This window comes from Cyanistes caeruleus, chromosome 10 (assembly GCF_971803275.1).
Source record: "Cyanistes caeruleus chromosome 10, bCyaCae1.hap1.1, whole genome shotgun sequence".
Classification (NCBI taxonomy): domain Eukaryota; kingdom Metazoa; phylum Chordata; class Aves; order Passeriformes; family Paridae; genus Cyanistes; species Cyanistes caeruleus.
In genome coordinates, this window is record NC_141710.1 from 16,632,508 (window position 1) to 16,652,022 (window position 19,515).

General features: G+C 60.4%; 1 protein-coding gene and 2 non-coding genes across 52 annotated transcripts; all 3 read left to right on the top strand.

Annotated features, from left to right (window-relative positions):
• The first annotated feature begins 977 nt into the window (after positions 1–977).
• Positions 978–19,386, top strand: EIF4G1 (eukaryotic translation initiation factor 4 gamma 1). Of its 50 annotated transcripts, none has more exons than XM_086844730.1 (35): positions 982–1,113; positions 2,157–2,217; positions 3,477–3,585; positions 3,678–3,764; positions 4,064–4,096; positions 4,689–4,709; positions 5,240–5,413; positions 5,766–5,865; positions 7,608–7,720; positions 8,763–8,855; positions 8,936–9,002; positions 9,363–10,244; positions 11,195–11,283; positions 11,484–11,670; positions 12,035–12,168; positions 12,424–12,561; positions 12,753–12,926; positions 13,006–13,203; positions 13,460–13,606; positions 13,701–13,937; positions 14,014–14,118; positions 14,548–14,701; positions 14,810–14,907; positions 15,007–15,109; positions 15,239–15,329; positions 15,950–16,206; positions 16,299–16,414; positions 16,581–16,753; positions 16,888–17,013; positions 17,097–17,178; positions 17,405–17,503; positions 17,616–17,750; positions 17,839–17,920; positions 17,997–18,137; positions 18,251–19,386. In XM_086844730.1, exons 3-35 carry the CDS (start codon positions 3,511–3,513, stop codon positions 18,430–18,432), a joined length of 4,893 nt encoding a protein of 1,630 aa, XP_086700856.1. In that variant the 5' UTR covers positions 982–1,113; positions 2,157–2,217; positions 3,477–3,510; the 3' UTR covers positions 18,433–19,386. The 50 variants fall into 50 exon arrangements, with proteins under 50 accessions (XP_086700871.1, XP_086700882.1, XP_086700887.1 ...); XM_086844725.1 differs by having other exon boundaries at positions 995–1,113; positions 15,227–15,329; XM_086844732.1 differs by having other exon boundaries at positions 995–1,113; positions 12,442–12,561; positions 15,227–15,329.
• LOC111933633 (small nucleolar RNA SNORD66) lies at positions 11,329–11,405 on the top strand. Its single transcript, XR_002866813.1, has one exon. It is a non-coding gene; the product is annotated as a small nucleolar RNA SNORD66 (small nucleolar RNA).
• LOC111933634 (small nucleolar RNA SNORD66) lies at positions 12,604–12,678 on the top strand. The gene has a single exon (XR_002866814.1). It is a non-coding gene; the product is annotated as a small nucleolar RNA SNORD66 (small nucleolar RNA).
• Positions 19,387–19,515: the final 129 nt, after the last annotated feature.

Genomic DNA, 19,515 nt, shown 5'->3' on the forward strand with positions numbered 1-19,515 from the left:
TCAGCATCCAGCTGTGCCCTGTGTGTGCGCCTGGCACAGCCACATGTGCTCAGAGTGTGCAACTCCCCTTAAGCCCAGCATGGCCTGTCCCTGGCTGGGACTGCCCTCCTGGGGGATCTTGACTGGCAGCTCTGTTGTCTGTCTCTGCTGTTCCAGATGTGCTGTCTCTGCCATCATTTGGTGCTGCTCCAGAGCTGACATTGAGGTTAAAAGCGGTCAGGGAGGGGGAATGGAAGCCACATGGAAAGTATTTTTAGTGAAGAGGAAAGCCCTACCCTGTTTCCAAAACAGTGTCTGGGCCCTGCTGTCTTCCATCTGGTTGGACAGGGAAGGTGGTGTCTGGGTGGAAGTGGGGTGCTGACTCACAAGAGGAGTGGGATGGATGCAGGTAGGGGTAAAGTGCTGCATCCTGCAGGGTACAGGGTGGGGACCATGTCCCCTGTGGGTGTGGCATGCTGGGTGGGTTGTGGGCAGGTGCAGTTCCTGGTCGGGAGAGGGGTGGATGCTGGATGGATGCAAGTCGACGTGAGAGCAGACCCGGGGTGGATGCTGGTCCCGGAAAGGTGCTGGTGCAGGAGGGTGCGGCCACGGATGTGGCCAAGGCTGGACGGAGCACGGGTGGGTGCACGCCGGGGCGGCGTCAAATTCTGGCTGGGGGGAGGTCCTGGGTGAGGCCGGGTCCCGGTGGTGCCACGCGCCGAACGGTCGCGGGTGGCTATGGGACCCGGGTGGTATCAGGCCCCGGGTGAGTGGTGCGTCCCGAACGGTGCCGGTGCGCCCACTCACCTCGTGACTGTGCACGGGATGCGCGGCGGCGGAACGGGGCGTAGCCATGCGGACCCCAACCTCCTCTGGGGCGCGTGGGCCGAGCCCCGCCCCGCCACGTGATCGCGGCGGCGGGGCGGGCGCGGCGTCGGCGCAACGTGCGGGGCGGGGGCGGGGCCCGGCGCGGCTGCGGGCGTGGCGGCTCCGCCCCCGTGCGCCCCTCCCCCGCGGCGGCGGCGGGCGCGCGGCCCCACGGCCCCGCCCCCTGCGCGCGGCGCGGCTCCGGAAATGGTCGTGCTGCGCTGCGCTGCGGCTGCGTCGGGCCGCGCGCGCTGAAGGAGACTGAAGGTAACGGGCGGGGGCGGGGCAGGCGCGCACCCCGCGGGGGGGGGGCGCCGGTACCGGGGCCGCGCGTGCCGCCCTATTCCCCCCCCTTCCCCGGGCTTCGCTCCGCCGGGCCTTGTCGCGCCGCCGCCGCCGCCACCACGTGGGTGCCGCCCCGCCGCCGCCGCCACCCCCTTCCCACGCCCTGTCCCGTGCTTCGCTCCGCTGCTGCGCCGGGCCCTACTCGTCCCGATGGTCCCCACATCCCGGTGATCCCGCGGCGGCGGCGTCAGTCCGCGCCCACGTGCCGGCCGGTGCGCCCCGCCACCGCCGCCACCGCCGCACACGTGCTCCCGGCGCCTAGGCCCTGCGCCGCCGCCGCATGTGTTGCGAGCCCTGCCGCCCCCGCCCCGCCGCGCCCGTCCTTCCGTGCCGCCGCCGGTGCCCGCGGGGCCGCGGTTGCGGCCGGCAGTGACACGTGTCCTTGGCAGAGGCCACCGCTGCCGCGGGGGGGAGCGGGGCTGCCGGATGCCGCACCGGGCACCGCACCGCGCCCTCCCGCCGCCGCGATGGTGGTGCCGCCGCCCCGGGACGGAGCCGGCCGCAGCCGCCGGTTTGGCCGCCGCCTCGGCCTGGGGGCGAGGCCGCGTTTGGGCCTGGCGGGGCCGGCCGCTCTTGGGCCACCGCCGCGGCCTGTCCCAGCCCCGCCGTCGGTGATCCTCGTCTTGTCCCCCATTCCCCTGTGCGTTCTCTCCTCCCCAAACTGCTGCTCCCGGCCCCCGGCCCCTCACTCGGACCGAGCTGGGCCTTCCCGGACTCCCCCCGGGCAGGGACCCCCCGCCCCGTCGGCGGGCCCAGCACAGGCCGCGGCCCGGCCGCTCCCGGCGCAAGAGGCGGCTGCGACTCCGATTACAAACAGCCGCGGCAATGCCCCGTTGTCCCCCCGGGACGGAACCCGGATTCTCCAGTCCTGCTGGACTACCCGGGACAGTGCGAAGCCGGGGTCGGGCCGGTATCTCCCCGCGGGGCCCGGCTTGATTTCTCTCTCTCTCCCCCCTCTCTCCCAGTCAGTCGGATGAACGGTCTCTGCAGGCCCGCTCAGCCGGCCCAGGTTTTTCCCGCGGGGGGGTGAGTATCTTGCTCGCTCCCGGTTGTGTCTGGTGGAGGAGACCAGGTCTGGCTGTCCCCGGGTGTCCCTGTCCCCTGTGAGACAATCCTCCCCCTGTTTTGGGGGTGATTTGTCTTAAGGCCTGGTTAAGCTGGCTCAGGTGCGGGCTGTTCGTGCCAGGCGCCTGGGTCCCCGGTGAGAAGGGGCCCGGGGGGAGCACTGCGGGGTGCAGCCCAGCCCCTGCCACCTCCTGAAACCTTGGTAGGACCCCTGTCCACTGGGGTTGTGGCTCGGTTGTGGTTCCTGTGGCACCCCCATACCAAGGTGCAGCCCTGGCGGAATTGGGGTGCCCCATTTCCCAGTGTTGGTGGGACGTGCCTGGCAGTGCCCGCAGCGGGGCTGGGGGCCGGCAGTGCTGACGCGTCCAGGCGTCAGATTACAGGAGGCACCAGGGCTGCTCCCTTGGGTGTCTGACCGGCAACGGGCTTGTCGGGTGCCATGGGGTGCAGGGGACCCCCTGTACCGTGCGGGGTACCGCCTCTCTTTCCTGCCCCGTCGGCCTTTGCACTGGGGCGGGGAGAGCGGCACTGGCTGCCAAGTCCTTCCTGGGACAGCCAGGAGGGTGTCCCGGCCACCTGGGTGCCGGCGGTGGCGGGGGGCTGTAGATTCTCTTGGCCAGGGCAGCGGATAGGAGCGTTGGTGGCGCGGGGGGACGTGGGAGCTGCTCCCTGCCTTCTCTGGTAGGCGTTTGTGGTGTATGCTGGGGACCCGGTGCCACCAGCAGGAACAGGTTTGGCCGGCCAGGGGAAGCGCTTAGTAGGTCAGCCGGGGTGGAGCTGGGCACGGCTGACGCCAGAGTGCCGCCGGCCCACCCAGCCCCCTGGAGTTAGTGGTGGCCTAGGTGCTGGCAGCAAATCATGGGCACTGGTGCCCCGTTTTGTGCACAGCCCAGACAGTCTTTGTGGGGTCACCTTGGGTGGGTCAGTCCTGCTGGTGGGCATGGTTGGGTTTGGGGCATGATGGGGGGCTCTGCTCTGAAGGGTGTGAGGACTTGCTGAGGCTGGGTGACTTGGCAGTACCTATCCCATTTCCCCAGTGGGGCAGGAGGGGTTGGCTGGGGGTCTGTGCCTTTGTGGGATGCTGTCTGTGGGGCATGGCTGATGCCTGGCTTTACACTGTGGGGCTGGAGATTTGCAGATTTCAGGGCTGATGTGGATAGGGGACAGATGCCCGGGGTGCTGCCATCTCCAGCTTATGCCCACTATCCCTGTTCCCACAGATAGCGAGGGGATCCTTATGCACAACCCCATGAAATGAACAAAGCTCCACAGCCCACAGGAGGAGCCCCGACTGCCCCGCACCCTGCCCCTTCTCCTGGACTGCCGCAGGTAACCATCCCCTGCTGGGGAACCCAGCTTTGCCTCCCCAGTTGGTGCCAGGGGCAGCAGTACCATCTTTTTCCCTCCCTGCCTTCTTCCAGCCAACGTTCCCACCTGGTCAGACGGCACCTGTGGTTTTTAACCCGGCACCGACCTCACAAATGAATACGCCTTCTCAGCCGCGCCAGGTAAGGATTTTGCCCAGAGCTGGAGAGGGTGATCAGGGGTATCCAGCAGCTTTCTGCTTCCTGGCCGAATAGCCCACACCATCATGGAACCCAGGGGTGTTAGGAGCAGTGTGGTGCCCCTCGGGACTGGTGTGTGCCTGTAAAGGGGGAATGAGCCCATGATCTGGACTGCGACTGCCACCTGAGGACCTCCTGGCCCTGGGGTGGGGGTGCAGGCACCTCCAACGAGGATGCCCACGGAGTGACTGCTCTTCTCTCCTTCCTCCCCTGCCCCAAACCTCCCTTTCCTCCTCTCTCAGTTTCCAGCAGGGCCTCGGGCTATTCACCAGCAGGTACTAACCCGCTTCCTCTGCCCTGCATGCTGAACACCCTTCCTCGACACTGCACAGAAACACCCACCTTGGGCATGAAGGGGCTGGGGAGCATGTGGGGGCCCTGGAATCTGGGGACAGGCTGGTCTGGGGAAAATGTGGGATGCCTGCTCGAATTCGGGTAAGTTTCTCTGCAGTGTCTCCCCAGTTTCCTCCTTGCATGAAGCCTGCAGCATGTGGCTGTGCCTGTGCTAACTCTGGCCCGGGCTGTTGCTTCTGCCTGTGCCCTTCCTCATCTTCCTCTTCCTCCCTGCTTTGCTTGGTCTCCCAAGGCCTTGCAGTGGCGTGCAAGGCTCTGGACTTCCGTCAGCCCTCTTGTGTGGAGGAGCTGCTGGGGACAGATCTGGTGACATCCTTGGCTGTGCTGTCTTGGAGCTCATCAGACCCATCCCTGCCCCTTGGGGGGTCCCTACAGGGGACCTCAGTATATTTGGGATGTGGGCAAAGGGCTCCCTGGCCTCTTGTCCCTTTCTCTGCTATCCCTGTCCCAGTGACAGTAATTCCTGTCTCTCTCTTTCCCCTTTTCCCTCTGTATGCGTGCGCTTGCTAACAGGGAGGATTCAGGTCTCTTCAGGTAACACTTTCTCCTTGCCCTGGGGGTGTGTGCGCGGACCCTTCCTTGCCCACTAGTCGCTGGGCTGGAGCTGCTGCTCCCAGGGCTGCTCTTGCCCAGCAAACAAGCTGGGTCGGGATGAACGGCATTGGCCGGGGTGGGAATAGGGAGCTCCACATGTTGTCCGGCTCCGGCATGGCGGGACTACAGGTCCCAGCATCCCCCGCGAGCGCCGGCAGCCGGTGCAGAGCACGCTGGGACCCGCCGCCGCTGAGCTGCGTGCGGCCGTGGCCGGCCCCGGGCGCTGGAGCTGCCGGCCCCGGGAGGGCTGGGCCGGGGCCGTGCCGGGCATGAGCTGGGTCGGGTGGACCCAGGCAGCCCCGCAGGTGCGTGAGGACAGGATGGTGCCGGGGTGGGGGGTGGCCTTGGGGGCTGCCGAGGCGGTGCTGCATCCCGGTAGAGTGGGGGGGCTGGTGTCTCCTCCCGTGTGCAGTAGTGGCAGATTAAGGTACTGGAGCTCCTGCTGATGCTGTGCCCCATCTCTCCCCAAGCATTTCTACCAGAACAGGGCACAGCCTCCTGCCAGTGCGTCCCGCGTGCAGAGTAACACGACGGCTCGGCCCGGCCCTCCTGCCCATGTGTATCCAGCTGCTTCCCAGGTGATGATGATACCCTCCCAGATATCCTACACACCTTCCCAAGGAGCCTATTACATTCCTGGACAGGTGAGGGCTATGCTTCAGGCTCTATGGGAGGGGGTTGGGATGGGCACCAGTGGAAGGTGTTGTCTGGGATTGGAGCCCAGGTCTGTTTTGGGAGGGTGAAAGGGATCTCGAGATTCTGAGCACCAACTGATTGGAGCAGGGTGCTTCTGGCTCTGTAGAGAGGCAGCAGGCAGTACTGGTCCCCTCCCCAACAGTTCCCTGAGTCACCTGGTGTCTACTCTGCCTGTATCCCGCTCACTGCCCCGGTGTACAACTAGTTTACAGGCAGGTTTGGGGTTACATCAGTGTTTTGGGGGTATATCCGTGCCCTGCAGGGGACATAACTGACTTTTCTTCTTCTCTCCCATTGCAGGGTCGCTCCACGTACGTTGTCCCGACCCAACAGTACCCGGTCCAACCTGGCGCCCCTAGTTTTTACCCTGGAGCCAGCCCCACAGAGTTCGGGACTTACGGTACAGACAGTGGGATTGCTCCACTCCCTGGTGTTCTTTCAGTCCCAGCACTTCCCTGTTTTTTTGCTCCCCTGCTTCTGGCCTCTGTGTATCCCACTGAGCCGAACACTGCTCACTGTGGCTGACTCTGTGACTCCATTGCAGGCTGTTTTGGGGGACAGTTGCTTGTTGCCCGGCAGCAAGCTGGTCAAGTCCCACTGGTCCATTCACAGTCCACTCATCCCTGTCCTTTTCCAAATTGGGGCTGTTTAATATTTAACTCTGCTGGCGGAGGGCTGGGGCAGACTTTATCCCCTGCTCCCCCCCACTTGCTGTCAAGGTGGTGAGCAGTTTGGTGCTTGCTGACCCCCCTCAGCTCCTGCTCCTCAGGAGCTGAGCTGGGGTACTCTAAGCCTGCCCCCTCCTGGTGCTTGGGAGTGTGATGTGAGCAGCCCCTCCTCCTTCCCCCTCCTCGCATGTGGCCACCCGGGCTGTGACTATATTTAGGCTTGGTTGGTCCCGGGAGGCCCAGCAGACACAGAAATGTGAGCCGAGGCCTCCGGCCTGGCCCCAGCACAGCAGCAAAGCATAACCGGGGCAGAGATGGGCTTCTCCTGAGCCAGGTACGTGCCCGGCCTCCCTCCCTCTTGTCTAAGGGCCCAGCCAGCTCCTCTGAGGAGGGAGGTGGCCCCTGGCAGTGGCTGTCTCCTGTGCTTGTGCCAGGACACTGCTGCACCTTTGGGCACAGCCCTGGGACATGCTCTGGGTATCTCTTTGAGGTTCCAGGATGGGTATGCCACCAGCCTCTGCTTTGGGGCTGCTGTGGCTCTTCCTGGGGAAGCTGGCAGCAGCTCACCTCTTGCCCACAGGGCTGGTGTGGTGACCCAGCATGGTGTGCCTCTTGACAAATGAATCAGATTGGGTCTCCTGTCTGGTCCTCAGGGCTAGGCAGCTCAGGGTCTCCTTCCTTCCCCCCATGCCCAGCCCGTCCTGATGTGTGACGCCCGTTCAGCGTCCCTGTGTGTCCCCTGAGCAAAGGGAGGGTCCCTGACTCAGGGATGAGGCAGTCACCAGAGCACCTTGGTTGACTTCCAGGGTCAGTGCAGCAGGGACAATGCTGGAGCCAGAGGGGGTCAGGACCCAGCTGTGCCTGTCCCAACACCCGTATCCCTGTGGCACTGCTCTGGGGTGATGCTCACAGATGCCCTGGGAGGAATGGAGCACCTCTAGAGGGCTGTGCCAGCCCTGGATGGGGTCCAGCTCTGCCTCTGGCCCTCAGCACAGCTCCTTCCTCTGGGCTGGGCTTGCCAGGGGCTTGGGCTGCACGGGAAGCCTGAGCCCCTCAGCCTGGGTGTGAATGGAGGCTTCCTGGTGCCGCCCTTGGGCTGGTGTTGGCCCTGGGGAGATAAGGGCGCAGGCAGGAAGGCGGCCGCCTGCAGAGCCAGGACGCCTGTACCTGACATGGCCGAATGTCCAGGCAGGGCTCTTGGTGGTGTGGAGCTGGTGGGCACGGTGGATGCCTGCAGGGCCTGGCTGGGCGTGGGGGTGGTGCGGGGACGCTCTCTGCTTCACAGGGAAGGAATTCGGTCAGGCCTGTCAGGCGGGTTGGGACAATCCAGGCCGGATGCGATGGGGGTTCGCTGCAGAGCAGCAAGGGCTCTCCGGGCTCCTGACAGACCCCTGTGTTTGGGAGATCAGGGAGGCTTCAGGACGGGCTTGGAGGATCTGTATTGGCTGGTCTGACGCTCTCTCCTCTCCTTCAGCGGGTGCATATTACCCAGCACAGGGGGTGCAGCAGTTCTCAGCAGGGGTCCCTGCTGCCCAGGTCATTGTGAGCCAGCAACCACCGATCCCCCCAAAACGAGAACGCAAGACGGTAAGGAACCATCTGCCTCCAGGCATGGGGGTACTCATGTGCAGGAGGGTGTGCTCGTTTTCAGGAGGGGGATGGTGTCAGCCCCAGGTGCTGTCGGTGTGTGGGATGGGTTGTGGTGCAGCATGCCAGGGAAAAGGCACAGGGCTGTGTCCCCATAGGCTGGACAGCTTAGCAAGGGAACTGGGGTGCATGGTGGGTGCTGGCGACCTTGGCCGTCCCGGCGGGCAGCATTGTGCTGAGTCATGGCTCCCGGGAGGGCGGGGGTGCCGCGGCTGCCAACTGCTGTCTGCTCCTGGAGATGCCGGTGCTCAGAGGCCTCGCATGGGGCCTATTTATAGCAGGGAACCGGGTGGCTGCCGGCATGGCCCCGTGCCGGGGGGCAGGGGTTGCCACTGGGAAGTGGGGTGCCGGCATTTCCTCATCGGTGATGGGTTTGAGCTCTGCACTTGGTGTTCTGGGAGCAGAAGGCAGAGAGGACAAGACTCCTGGCTGCACTTTGCCCTGCACTGTAGTTCCAGCCATACCCACATGTACCCCTCTGGTCACCCCACAGCGGGGTGCCCTGTAGCTTCTGCTGCGCCCATGGTAGACATGGTGCAGGTGAGGCTGTGGGCATATAGGGTGTACATAGAGCTCACTGCAGTTTCTGTATGCTGAGGCTAGTCCCCTGTATTGTCCCCAAAATGAGGGGGGTGGTCCTTGCAGCCCCTGTGCCAGCACAGTGATGCCTTGGGGTCCCCTGACTTCTGGAGATGGGCACTGGCCTGGGGACCTGCTGGCTCCAGCTGCCTGTTGAGATGGCTTGAAAGGCACTGGAAGTGGCCAGTGTCTGTGGGACATCATGCCCTGTGGGGAGAGGACGTGGCACCCACTGGTCCGCAAACTGTGTGTGGCCGGGACAGGCACTGCAGTGAATGAACCTCCCTTTTCCCTTTGGAGGAGGGTGTCCTGGGGGTGTTTGGCTTAGGAAAAGAGGGTGGCCCATGTGTTGTGTCCTGCACCCTGCCAACAGCTTCCCCACTCTGCTCTGATTCTTGGACAGATCCGAATACGAGACCCCAACCAAGGCGGCAAAGACATTACAGAAGAAATTATGTCTGGAGCAAGGACCTCATCCACCCCCACCCCTCCACAGGTAAGTGGACCCTCTGACTTCCCAGCTGGTGCAGAGGGAAGTGCACATGGCCCTGTTTAACTCTCTCTTTTCCCCCTCAGGCTGGAAGCGGTTTGGAGCCCCAGGCCAATGGAGAGACCTCCCATGTAGCAGTTATTGTCCGGCCTGGTAAGTGCCCCTGCCAGGGCTGGGTGTGACAGCTGCTATGGCTGCAGCAAGGTTCCCTGGTATTGGCACTGCAGCATCTGAAATGCCAGCTCCACTGTTTCTTGGCTCTCCTGAGGCTTGTGTGGTCAGAGGCCATCCTTGTATATCTGGTGACCTGTGTCCCCTTCATGGATCTAGTAATGTTTATGGGGGCTGCATACTCACCTCATCTGTCCCCTGGGCCCTGTTGTCCCCATCACCCATTTGTGATGTGGCTTGGCAAATCTGTCCCTCTCTCTCCTGAAGATAGAGGGATCTGGGGAAGAATGTGGGATGAGCAGGGGATCAGAGAGCCATCCATTAATGCCATCCACTTTGCAGATGACCGCCCGAAGCCTGCGCTGGTGGTGAGCAAGCCCGTCTCCCTGGAGCCCAGCAAATCGGCATCCCCGTCGCCTCCCCCTCCCCTGATCCCTGAGGTGGAGCCCGTGGTGCTCTCACCTGTGACGCTGGTGCCAATGGAGCCTCCCGTGGACACGGACACAAAAGCGGAGCAGGGCGAGGCGCCACCTGACCCGCAAAAGACGTTAAGCGCCATCACTACAGTGCCAGGGGCTGCGGAGTTGCCCCTTGTGCCCGCGCCCAACATGGACACGGTGGCTGCGGAGGAGGAGGAGGAAGAGGAAGAGGAGGTTGCTATTCCCCTCCCAGAGCCCACCCCCCAGGAGCCTGTGCCCCCAGAGGTGCCGCCGGTGCCCGTTGTTCCCTCGATGCCAGCCGTGCCCCTGGTGCCGGCTGCGCCGTCGCCGCCACCTGTTGTACCACAGGCCCCTGAAGCGCCCGCCAAACCCGCCTCCCCCAGCCCCCCACCGCCCCGGGAAGAGCCCTGCCCCGAGCCCACTGCTGAGGCCAATGGGGTTTTGGAGGAGACACCTGAGACGGTCCCTGAGGCGCCTGTGTGCCAGCCAGTGCCGGTCTCTGAGCCGGTGCCTGTGCCCACCCTGGACTCCCCCATTGCCCAGCCTGAAGAGCTGCCCCTACCCAATGGGGTGGAGGGCACCAGCAAAGTGGAGCCAAGTGAGGAGCAGCCTGAGTCGGATGTCAGCCCCATCTCAGAGCCTGAGGAGCTAGCCCAGCCTGGCACCCCTGCCTCCCCACCTGCAGAGGAGGAGGAGGAAGAGAGTGAAGGCCCTGGTGAGACCCAGGAGCAAAGCTTGAGCCCAGCCCCTGCCCCCTCACAGATCTCGGAGGCGACCGCGCAAGGTTGGGAATGCTGGGCTGTAGAGTGCCCCAGGGTGGGTGTTGGGTGATGGGGGACATCAGATGGGTGTGATGCTAGGCATGAGGTACAGGGAGGGTGTTGGAGAGGGGGATGTGGTTAGGGATACAGGATGTATAGGTATGGGATGCTGAGAGGGACAAGGTGCCTGTTGATGTGGGATCAGGGAGATGTCTTGGGAGTGTATCTGTGTGGAGGTGTATGGGGTGGGTATAGAGGGCTGTGTGTGGGGGATGTCACGGGGAATGGAAATGCATTTTATGTGGTGCCTTACACTGGGGTGTAGGGTGGGTGTATCAGGGTTGTATCTGAGGATTGTCTGCAGTCCTTGAGGGCACTGGGAGGTGGAGGATTGGCAGGGAAGATGTATGACATGCTGTGTAGGGGTATGCAAGTATACCATGTCAAGGGGTGCTTGAGGAAAGTGGGGTGCCCTTGGGATGTGTTGGGGTTTTTCTTTTTATTTTTAGCACTCCTGCATAGGAGTGTTGGGGTTACATAGGAGTGATGGGGAATATGAGTTCACAGGATGTGTTTATATAGAGTGCCTTGGGCAAGATACAGGGGTGCTGTAGGAGTGCAGCCTGAAGTTAGATACATCTAACTTCACATATCTGTATGGGCTGGTGTATGGGAACAGGTTTGTATGGATTGTCCCTGTAAGAGCAGTGTGGGTGTGTTCAGGGATCCTCTGACAGGATGGGGAGCACGCACTAGGGCAGTGGTGTAGATGGGAGGCTTTGATGAGGCACATGGTAAACTGGGGTGCGTTTGGGGATGGGGGCTGTGATATGGTGGCAGGACCACATCCCTGTGGCTCCATCTTGAAGCTCGCCTGGTTTTACTGGGGCCTTGCTGGTGATCGCATAGCTGGTGTCAGGGTACTGGGGACTGGGAGGGTTCCTGTCTTTCACCTTCCTGCCTCTCCTCCCAGTCGCCATGTCGGTGCCAAAGAAGAAACGAAGGATGAAGGAGTTGAACAAGAAGGAGGCAGTAGGTGATTTGCTGGATGCCTTTAAAGAGGTGAGTGTCCCAGGGGTGTCTGGGGATCACCCAGTGTCCCATCTCCTCCTGTGATGAACTCTGCTTTGTGCCATCGTGTCTGGGCCACTGATGCTCTGTGATGGTAATGAGGATCTGAGGTGGGGTGGACACTGAGGTGTGGGGTGAAGGGGACAGGACTAGGCTCGTGGGTGACTGCTGTCCCTGTTCCCCCGATGCAGTCTCAGACTGGTGATAGTGCCTCGGAGGCGGAGAACAAGCCCCCCATGTCTGCCCCTGCCAGTGAAGCAGAGGATGTGGCTCCTACCCGTCCACAGGAAGAGTCGGAAGAGACGTGGGAGGAGAAGGAAGACAAGTTGGCCCCAGAGAAGGGCAAGGCTGCTGGCCAGAAGTACGGCTACAAGGAAGGTGAGCTGTGCCTGGGCACAGTGCTCTGCTGGCAGCCACCAACTCTGGACCCAGCAGTGGGGAAGGTGTGGGTGGCATGGTCCCACAGTCCTGAATTTCGCATTCTCCTCCCATCTTGTCCTCAAGCTTGGCATGAGGTGAGGAACAGAATTCCCTGCACAAGGGTCCTGGCAGGAGGCAGGGAGCTGGTGGCATCAGGTTTTCTAAGTGTGCATGGTTATCCTCATGGTATACCAGGCTGGGGCAGTTCTGTGGTTGTCTACATCCCACCTCGCTTGTCCCTGTGTGGACCCAGACCCACCACAGCTCAGGGTGGAGAATATGGGACAGACTGTATCAGTCTCCCTCTTGCCCTCCACTGCAGAGCAATGGAAGCCACTGAACCCTGAGGAGAAGAAGCGATACGACCGGGAGTTCCTGCTGGGCTTCCAGTTCATCTTTGCCAGCATGCAGAAACCTGAGGGGCTGCCACAGATTACAGATGTGGTGCTGGACAAGGTCGGTGCGGCCCTGGAAACCGGGGAATTGTGGGTGGCGGTTGGGTGGGGGTCAGGCTCCTTTTTGTGCCATGTGAAGGTGGGGCAGGGACTTAATTTTGTGCTCAGGGTCCTGTTGCAGCATCTGCAATGACCCTTGAGCCTGGGTTTGGTGGGTTTGGGGGGGCACCTCTGGGGCCTTTTTTCCAGTTCCTTGTCCCGGCGCTGAGGCTGGGGGATGGATCCGTCCCGCTCCTCTGCCCCCGGGCATCCTCAGCCGTGTGTACCTTCACAGGCCAACAAGACCCCACTGCGGGCAATCGACCCCATCCGCCTCAGTGGCATGAACTGCAGCCCTGACTTCACCCCCTCCTTCGCCAACCTTGGCCGGCCTGTCATGGGCAACCGGGGCCTGGTGAGTGTCTCCTCGCTTCATTCCTGCCATCCTGCTCTGCCTCTCTGTGATGATCAAGCTTTCGAGCCGCTGTGTCTGGGCCACTGATGTCTTTGATGGAGTTGAGGATCTGAGTAGGCAGACTGGGGTCTTCTGGGAGTCAGCTCACATGGTCCCAGAGCAGAGAGCTGAGTTTCTTCTCTGTGTGTCAGCCTTCAGGGTTGGGTCCCCGCCGCTCCCAGCAGAGCCAGAGGAAGGAGCCCCGCAAAATCATTGCTACCGTGTCCCTCAATGAGGATGTCAAGCTGAACAAGGCCGAGAAGGCCTGGAAACCCAGCAGCAAACGTGCTTCCGAGGAGGAGGATCCTGAGAATATCAAGACACAGGTGGGAGCTGGGGTGGGCAGGCAGTCGGAGGGCCTGGGGGAAGGCTGCCCAGCTCTTGCTGACATTGTTGCCCTTGCAGGAACTGCTCCGCCGTGTCCGCAGCATCCTCAACAAACTGACGCCCCAGATGTTCCAGCAACTGATGAAGCAGGTGATGGAGTTGTCCATCGACACGGAGGAGCGGCTCAAGGGTGTCATCGACCTCGTCTTCGAGAAGGCCATCTCGGAGCCAAACTTCTCTGTTGCCTATGCTAACATGTGCCGTTGCCTTATGGGGGTGAGCAGAAGCTGGGCGGTCTCCTGCTGAGTGGGCAAGGTTTTTATGACCATATCAGCTGACCTTAGTAGTGTGCAGGTCCTTCTATATGGAGTGGAGAAACGGGTGTGTGGATGGAGGACCATGTTCAGTCTCAGCAGAGCATCACAGTGTTGTAGGGTGTCTTTTCTTTGATTTGAAAGCACCACCTTAGTTGCCCAGCTTTTGGGGGAGACACAACTCATACCCCTTCTCTGGGTTGTACCTCTCCCTGCAGCTTAAAGTGCCCACAACAGACAAGCCCACAGTGACTGTGAACTTCCGCAAGCTGCTGCTTAACCGCTGCCAGAAGGAGTTTGAGAAGGACAAGGATGATGATGAGATCTTTGAGAAGCGGCAGAAGGAGATGGATGATGCCAGTGCTGTGAGTTGGGGTGGGAGTCTGTGGCTGAGGGCTGGTGTGGGTATCCTTGGGCTGGCTCTGGACACTGAACTGGCCTGCCGGGCTTCTTGTGCAGCCTGAGGAGAAGGCGCGTATGAAAGATGAGCTGGAGGAGGCGCGGGACAAGGCCCGACGACGATCCCTGGGCAACATCAAGTTCATTGGAGAGCTCTTCAAACTCAAGATGTTGACAGAGGCCATTATGCATGACTGTGTGGTGAAGCTGCTCAAAAACCATGATGAGGAGTCTCTTGAGTGCCTTTGCCGCCTGCTTACGACTATCGGCAAGGACTTGGACTTCGAGAAAGCCAAGGTACTCCTTGCCCTGCCTTACCTTGCCCTTCCCTTGCCTTTGGGAGGAATGTGACCATGGCTCTGTCCCTCTATAGCCCAGGATGGACCAGTACTTCAATCAGATGGAGAAGATCATCAAAGAGAAAAAGACATCATCACGAATCCGTTTCATGCTGCAGGATGTGATTGACCTAAGACGGGTAAGGTTCGTGGAATGCAGTTGCCTGGGAACTGTATTCCATCTGCTGCTTGGTCCCTTGGAGCTGCTGGCCTATATCCTATGTATTGTTATGTATGGCCTATTGTTCCAGCAATCCTTTTGTCCCCTCTAGGGGAGAGGTGGATATGTGAGCTGTGGCCAGCCCCAGAGACACCATGCTAGCCCTTGGCCTTGGTTATCATGGTAGTGGTAGTGGGCACACAGTAACTGGCAGCTGCTTAATGCAGGAGGGCTCTGGAAACTGAGCCTTTTTGTGCCAAAAGCTGCCACAACACATGGAGAGCAATGATGGCTGAGGCAGAAGATGAACCTGAGACTTTGAGAGTGGGATGGCTGGGAAGGGGGAATGCCTTTCCCTCCATCTTCCAGCCATCTCAGTTTCCTCTTCCTCCTTCCCTGCCCTCTGCAGAGTAGCTGGGTGCCGCGGCGAGGAGACCAGGGCCCCAAAACCATCGATCAGATCCACAAGGAAGCAGAGATGGAGGAGCATCGGGAACACATCAAAGTGCAGCAGCTCATGTCAAAGGACAAGAGGAGAGGACCCCCTGGGCCATCCTCTGGTGGTGAGTGCCTGGGGCTTGGGGGCACTTGAGTTTGCCAGGGGTGGGTTGCTCCTGCTGGACTCTGCTCAAGGCTGGTCTGCACCTTATGACTGTCCTTCTTGTGCTCAGGGCGCAGTAGCCTGGTTGCAGATGATGGCTGGAACACAGTGCCCATCAGCAAGGGCAACCGGCCCATCGACACCAGCCGGCTAACGAAGATCACCAAGGTGAGGCTGGGGGTGTGGGTGTGGCAGCCGAGCAGGCTGCCTGGCCTAGATCCTGCCTTGGTGTGGGGATCAGGTCTGACTGTCTGTCTCCACCTGCAGCCTGGATCCATCGACTCCAATAACCAGCTCTTTGCACCGGGTGGGCGGCTGAGCTGGGGCAAAGGCAGCAGCGGAGGGTCTGGCGCGAAGCCCACAGATTCAGGTAGGCAGTATGGGTCTAGCTGGGTGCTGTGGGACGGAGTGGGAGGTGATCCTTCCCCTGGCAGTTCCTCTACCAGGGAGTTGCCGAACTCTGAGACTTCCCTCTTTTCACGCCCAGCATCTGATTCAGGGCGACCAGCCACGAGCACCTTGAACCGCTTCTCAGCGCTCCAGCAGTCAATGCCTGCCGAGAGCCCAGAGTCCCGCCGTGTGGTGCAGAGGTGAGGGGCCAGCCCTGCCTTGGTAGATGGGTGTGTGGGGGTGAGGGAGAACCCCTGATTCAGGCTTGTTGTTGATCAGGGTATAGGCAAGTTACAGTATCTAGATTAGCCCTGTGGCAAGATGGGGCCTTGAGGGAGCTGAGTCAGTGGTGAATCTTTGTGGCAAGGAAGATTGACCTCACCCTGAGTGCCCTCCCTACTGTTTGGCACTTGGGTGACTACCCCTGGGTGCTTGGTCTGGCCTGGGGATCCTTGGATAGACATTAATGGGTGGGAGTATGAATTCCCCAAAGAGAGTTGGACTGTGAGGAGCCCCAAGAGGGCTGGAGTTTGGATTTGTTCGGGAGCAGAGGAAAACAAAGGGAGGCTTTTGCATCAGAAGGAAGGTGTGGGTAGGACAAAGGCAGGCACTGCTCAGCCATGCTAAGGAGCAGAATAAAAGGAAAAGTGTATGAGTTGGAAAGGGGGAGAAATACGGAAAGTTTTCCTCCAAGAATGGTCAAGTGCTAAAAGAGGTGGGGATTGGAGTGGCACAGCCTCACCTTACAGAGTTCTGTAGTCTGGGGTCAGGGAGGGTGGTGATGGTCTCTTCACACTGTGTTCATCTTTCTCTCATCCAGGAGCAGCTCCAGCCGTGACAGGTCAGAGAAGGCTGGGGACAGAGGGGACCGGGAGTCACGTTCAGAGAAGGGCAGTGACCGTCTAGAGCGTCCTGACCGGGGGGAGAGAGCAGACAGGAACAGGTCTGCCCTCACCAAGAGGAGCTTTAGCAAAGAGACAGAGGACAGGAGCCGAGAACGGGAGAAGCAGGGAGGCCCCGAGGCCGTGCGCAAGGCTGCGAGCATGACGGAGGAACGGGACCGGAGCCGAGAGACCAGTGAGCTGGGGAGGAGTGATATCCCAGGGCCTGGCTGCACCTGCAGCTCTGCCTGTTCCAGGTGATGCCTGATCCTTGCTTTTTTGTTGCAGTTAAACAAGATCCAACCCCTCCTGCAACATCCACCAAGCCTGTGCTGTCGGAAGAGGAACTGGAGAAGAAATCCAAGGCGATCATAGAGGAATACCTTCACATCAATGACATGAAGGTGAGAGAAGGGAGTGGCCAAGCACCCTAACACACCATACATGTTCCCCTGACATGCCATATGCGTCCCCCTTTGTGGTAGCACTGTTGGGCAGGGTTCTGGTGGTGCCTGGATGGGGGAGCCAGAGCTGGCTGTGGGGCAGTACTGACCCCTCTTTTCCCTGCAGGAGGCCCTGCAGTGTGTGCAGGAGCTGGGCAGCCCCTCCTCACTCTACATCTTTGTGCAAAATGGCATCGAGTCCACGCTGGAGAGGAGCACCATCTCCCGCGAGCACATGGGAGCCCTGCTCTGCCAGCTGGTGAAGGCAGGCACGCTCTCCAAGGAGCAGTACTACAAAGGGTGAGGGGCTGGGGCAGCCTGGCTTTGAATTTGGCCCTGCCTTGGGTAGGATTCAACACTGAGACATCCTGAAAGTCCCTCCTAGCCAAGGGTATGGGGACTGCTGGATCCCAACAGCTCCCTCTGCTCTTCAGGCTGCGGGAGATCTTGGAGATCGCGGAGGACATGGAGATTGACATCCCACACATTTGGCTGTACTTGGCTGAGCTCATCACCCCCATCCTGCAAGAGGAAGGCATCCCCATGGAGGAGCTGTTCAGGTGAGGGCTGTGCTCCTCAGCAGGGGTGGCATGGAGTGCCTCCCAGGGGCAGGTAGCTCACCCAGGTCTCTTGTGCCCCACAGGGAGATCACAAAGCCCCTGGTGCCCATTGGGAAAGCCACCACACTGCTGGTCGAGGTGCTGGGCTTGTTGTGCAAGGGCATGGTAAGTGCACGGGGCTTGTGTGGTTGCTGGCTGCTGTCTCAATGACTGGCATCCTGCTTGTGGGCCAAGTGGGCATGTGGGGATTGAACCCCCCTGCCACCAGAGAGGATGGTGAGGGGCATCCCTTTCAGTGTCTGGGTCATGGGGCTGGCATGGCCAAACCGCTGTATCTTCCTCCCTGGCGATGGAGGGCATGGCGTGCTGATAACAACTGTCTGTCCCGCAGGGCCAGAAGACAGCAGGAAAGCTGTGGCGGGATGGAGGCCTGAGCTGGAAGGAATTCCTGCCTGAGGACCAGGATGTCAACAAATTTGTCACAGAGCAGGTGGGGTCTTGGTGGCAGCGAGGGGCAGAGGTGGGCTCTGGGCAGACCTTGGGCAGGGTAGGAGGGGTGCTCCTCTGTGCTGCCTTCAAAAGCTCTCTGTCTCCTTCCCCAGAAATTGGAGTACACGATGGGGGACAGCTCAGACATGCCAAGCCGAAAGGAGCTGACCTCTGAGGAGCTGTGCAAGCAAATAGACAAACTGCTGAAGGAGAACCCAAACAACCAAAGAATATATGACTGGATTGAGGTGAGTGTGGGGGCACAATGCCTGAGTGTCTGGATGCTCCCTTCTGCCTCACTCTTCAGCTCACACTCCTTTACCCTCTCCTCTCCAGGCCAACCTGAGTGAGCAGCAGGTCTCGTCCAACACGTTTATCAGGGCCCTGATGACGTCTGTGTGCCACTTGGCCATTGTCTGTGAGTACCAGGGCGAGGTGGGAGCGGTGGGGGTTCCCCTGCCTACAGTGCCCCTCTCACACCCTGCCCATTGCAGTTGAGAACCCGTACCGCGTGGATGCCATGGTCATCCGCAACCAAGCCAAGCTGCTCCAGAAATACCTGCGGGATGAGCAGAAGGAGCTCCAGGCACTCTATGCTCTGCAAGCCTTGGTGGTGAAGTTGGACCAGCCTCCCAGTGAGTATTGTGGGTGTGGGTGGGTTGAGGTGGAGGTGGCAAATGTCTCCCCACCCCAGCAGGGTGGTTGGTGCCTGGAGGATAGCAGATTCCCCTTTATCCCCCCAACCCAGACCTGCTGCGGATGTTCTTTGATGCCCTCTACGATGAGGACGTCATCAAGGAGGAGGCTTTCTACAAGTGGGAGTCCAGCAAGGACCCAGCCGAGCAGCAGGGCAAAGGGGTGGCTCTCAAATCGGTGACAGCCTTTTTCACCTGGCTCCGGGAAGCTGAGGATGAGTCGGACAACAACTGAGCAGCTATGAGGACGAGGAGGAGGAGGAAGGGGGGAGAGAGAGCGGGGGCACCCTAGGGAGTGACTCCATCCCTTCCCATCCCTGGCCCCCATGGACTTGCTGATGCCAGGGTAGAGGGACCTGCTGTGCCCCTTGCAGCCCCTCTCTCTTATTTCAGTTCTCCTCTCTCTTCTTCCTCTGCCCTGGTTCTGTTTTTAAGGCCTGTACGAGTTTGTCATGATGATAATAAACAGATGCTGACTGAGGCGGTGGCTGCCATGGGTCCCCTTGGGGACCCTCCTCGCCCCCCTCCCAGCGCAGGCACACCGGGTCTCTGGGAGTGGGGCAGAGCACCCCTGGATTCATGTCATGGAGAGGGGGGGATGGGATGGGGACATAACTCTCCCCTCTTCTCCCTCCTTCTTTCTCCTCTCCCCTTCTTGATGAAATATAGAGAGATTATATATATATAAACTTATTAAATTTGGTTTGGGGACAGGAGTGTGATTTCTCCCCCTCCCCTGTCCTCTCTCTATTCCTCCATCACTGCCTGGACCCACTCCCCTGTATGGTTTTTAAATTTTAAATATAAATCATTCCCCCCCCCCAGATCCTGCTCTGACACCTGGGGAGGGTGCCGGGGAGGAGGGGGGGTGGCCCCTCCTCTCTGGGCCAGGCTGAGTCCCCTTCATGACCCCAAAAGCCCCCATCCTCTTCCCAAACGTTTAAGGCCACAATTGGGCAAGTGACAGGGCGGCCCCCTCATCCGCGTCCCCTGTATTTATAGAGCGCCGGATGTGACGAGCCGCATGTGTAATTATTAAAACAAGGATTCAATTACTGGTCACGTGAATTTGTAAATAATTTTTTTTTTTGCTTTTTTTTTTTTTTTTTTTCTTTATGGAGTATTTAATTGAAGATTTAAAGGCATCTTTTCACCTTAAAACTGGAAATAAAAGAACATTGCTAAATAATGCCCCGTGTGCCGCTGTTGCCGCCCCACCCTCCCATGTCCCTTGTGCCTGGGCTGGTGTGGGGGTGCCAGCCTTGAGCATGGGCAAGGACCAGTCTCCCCTGTCACTGCAAGGCAGGTAGGTACCCCC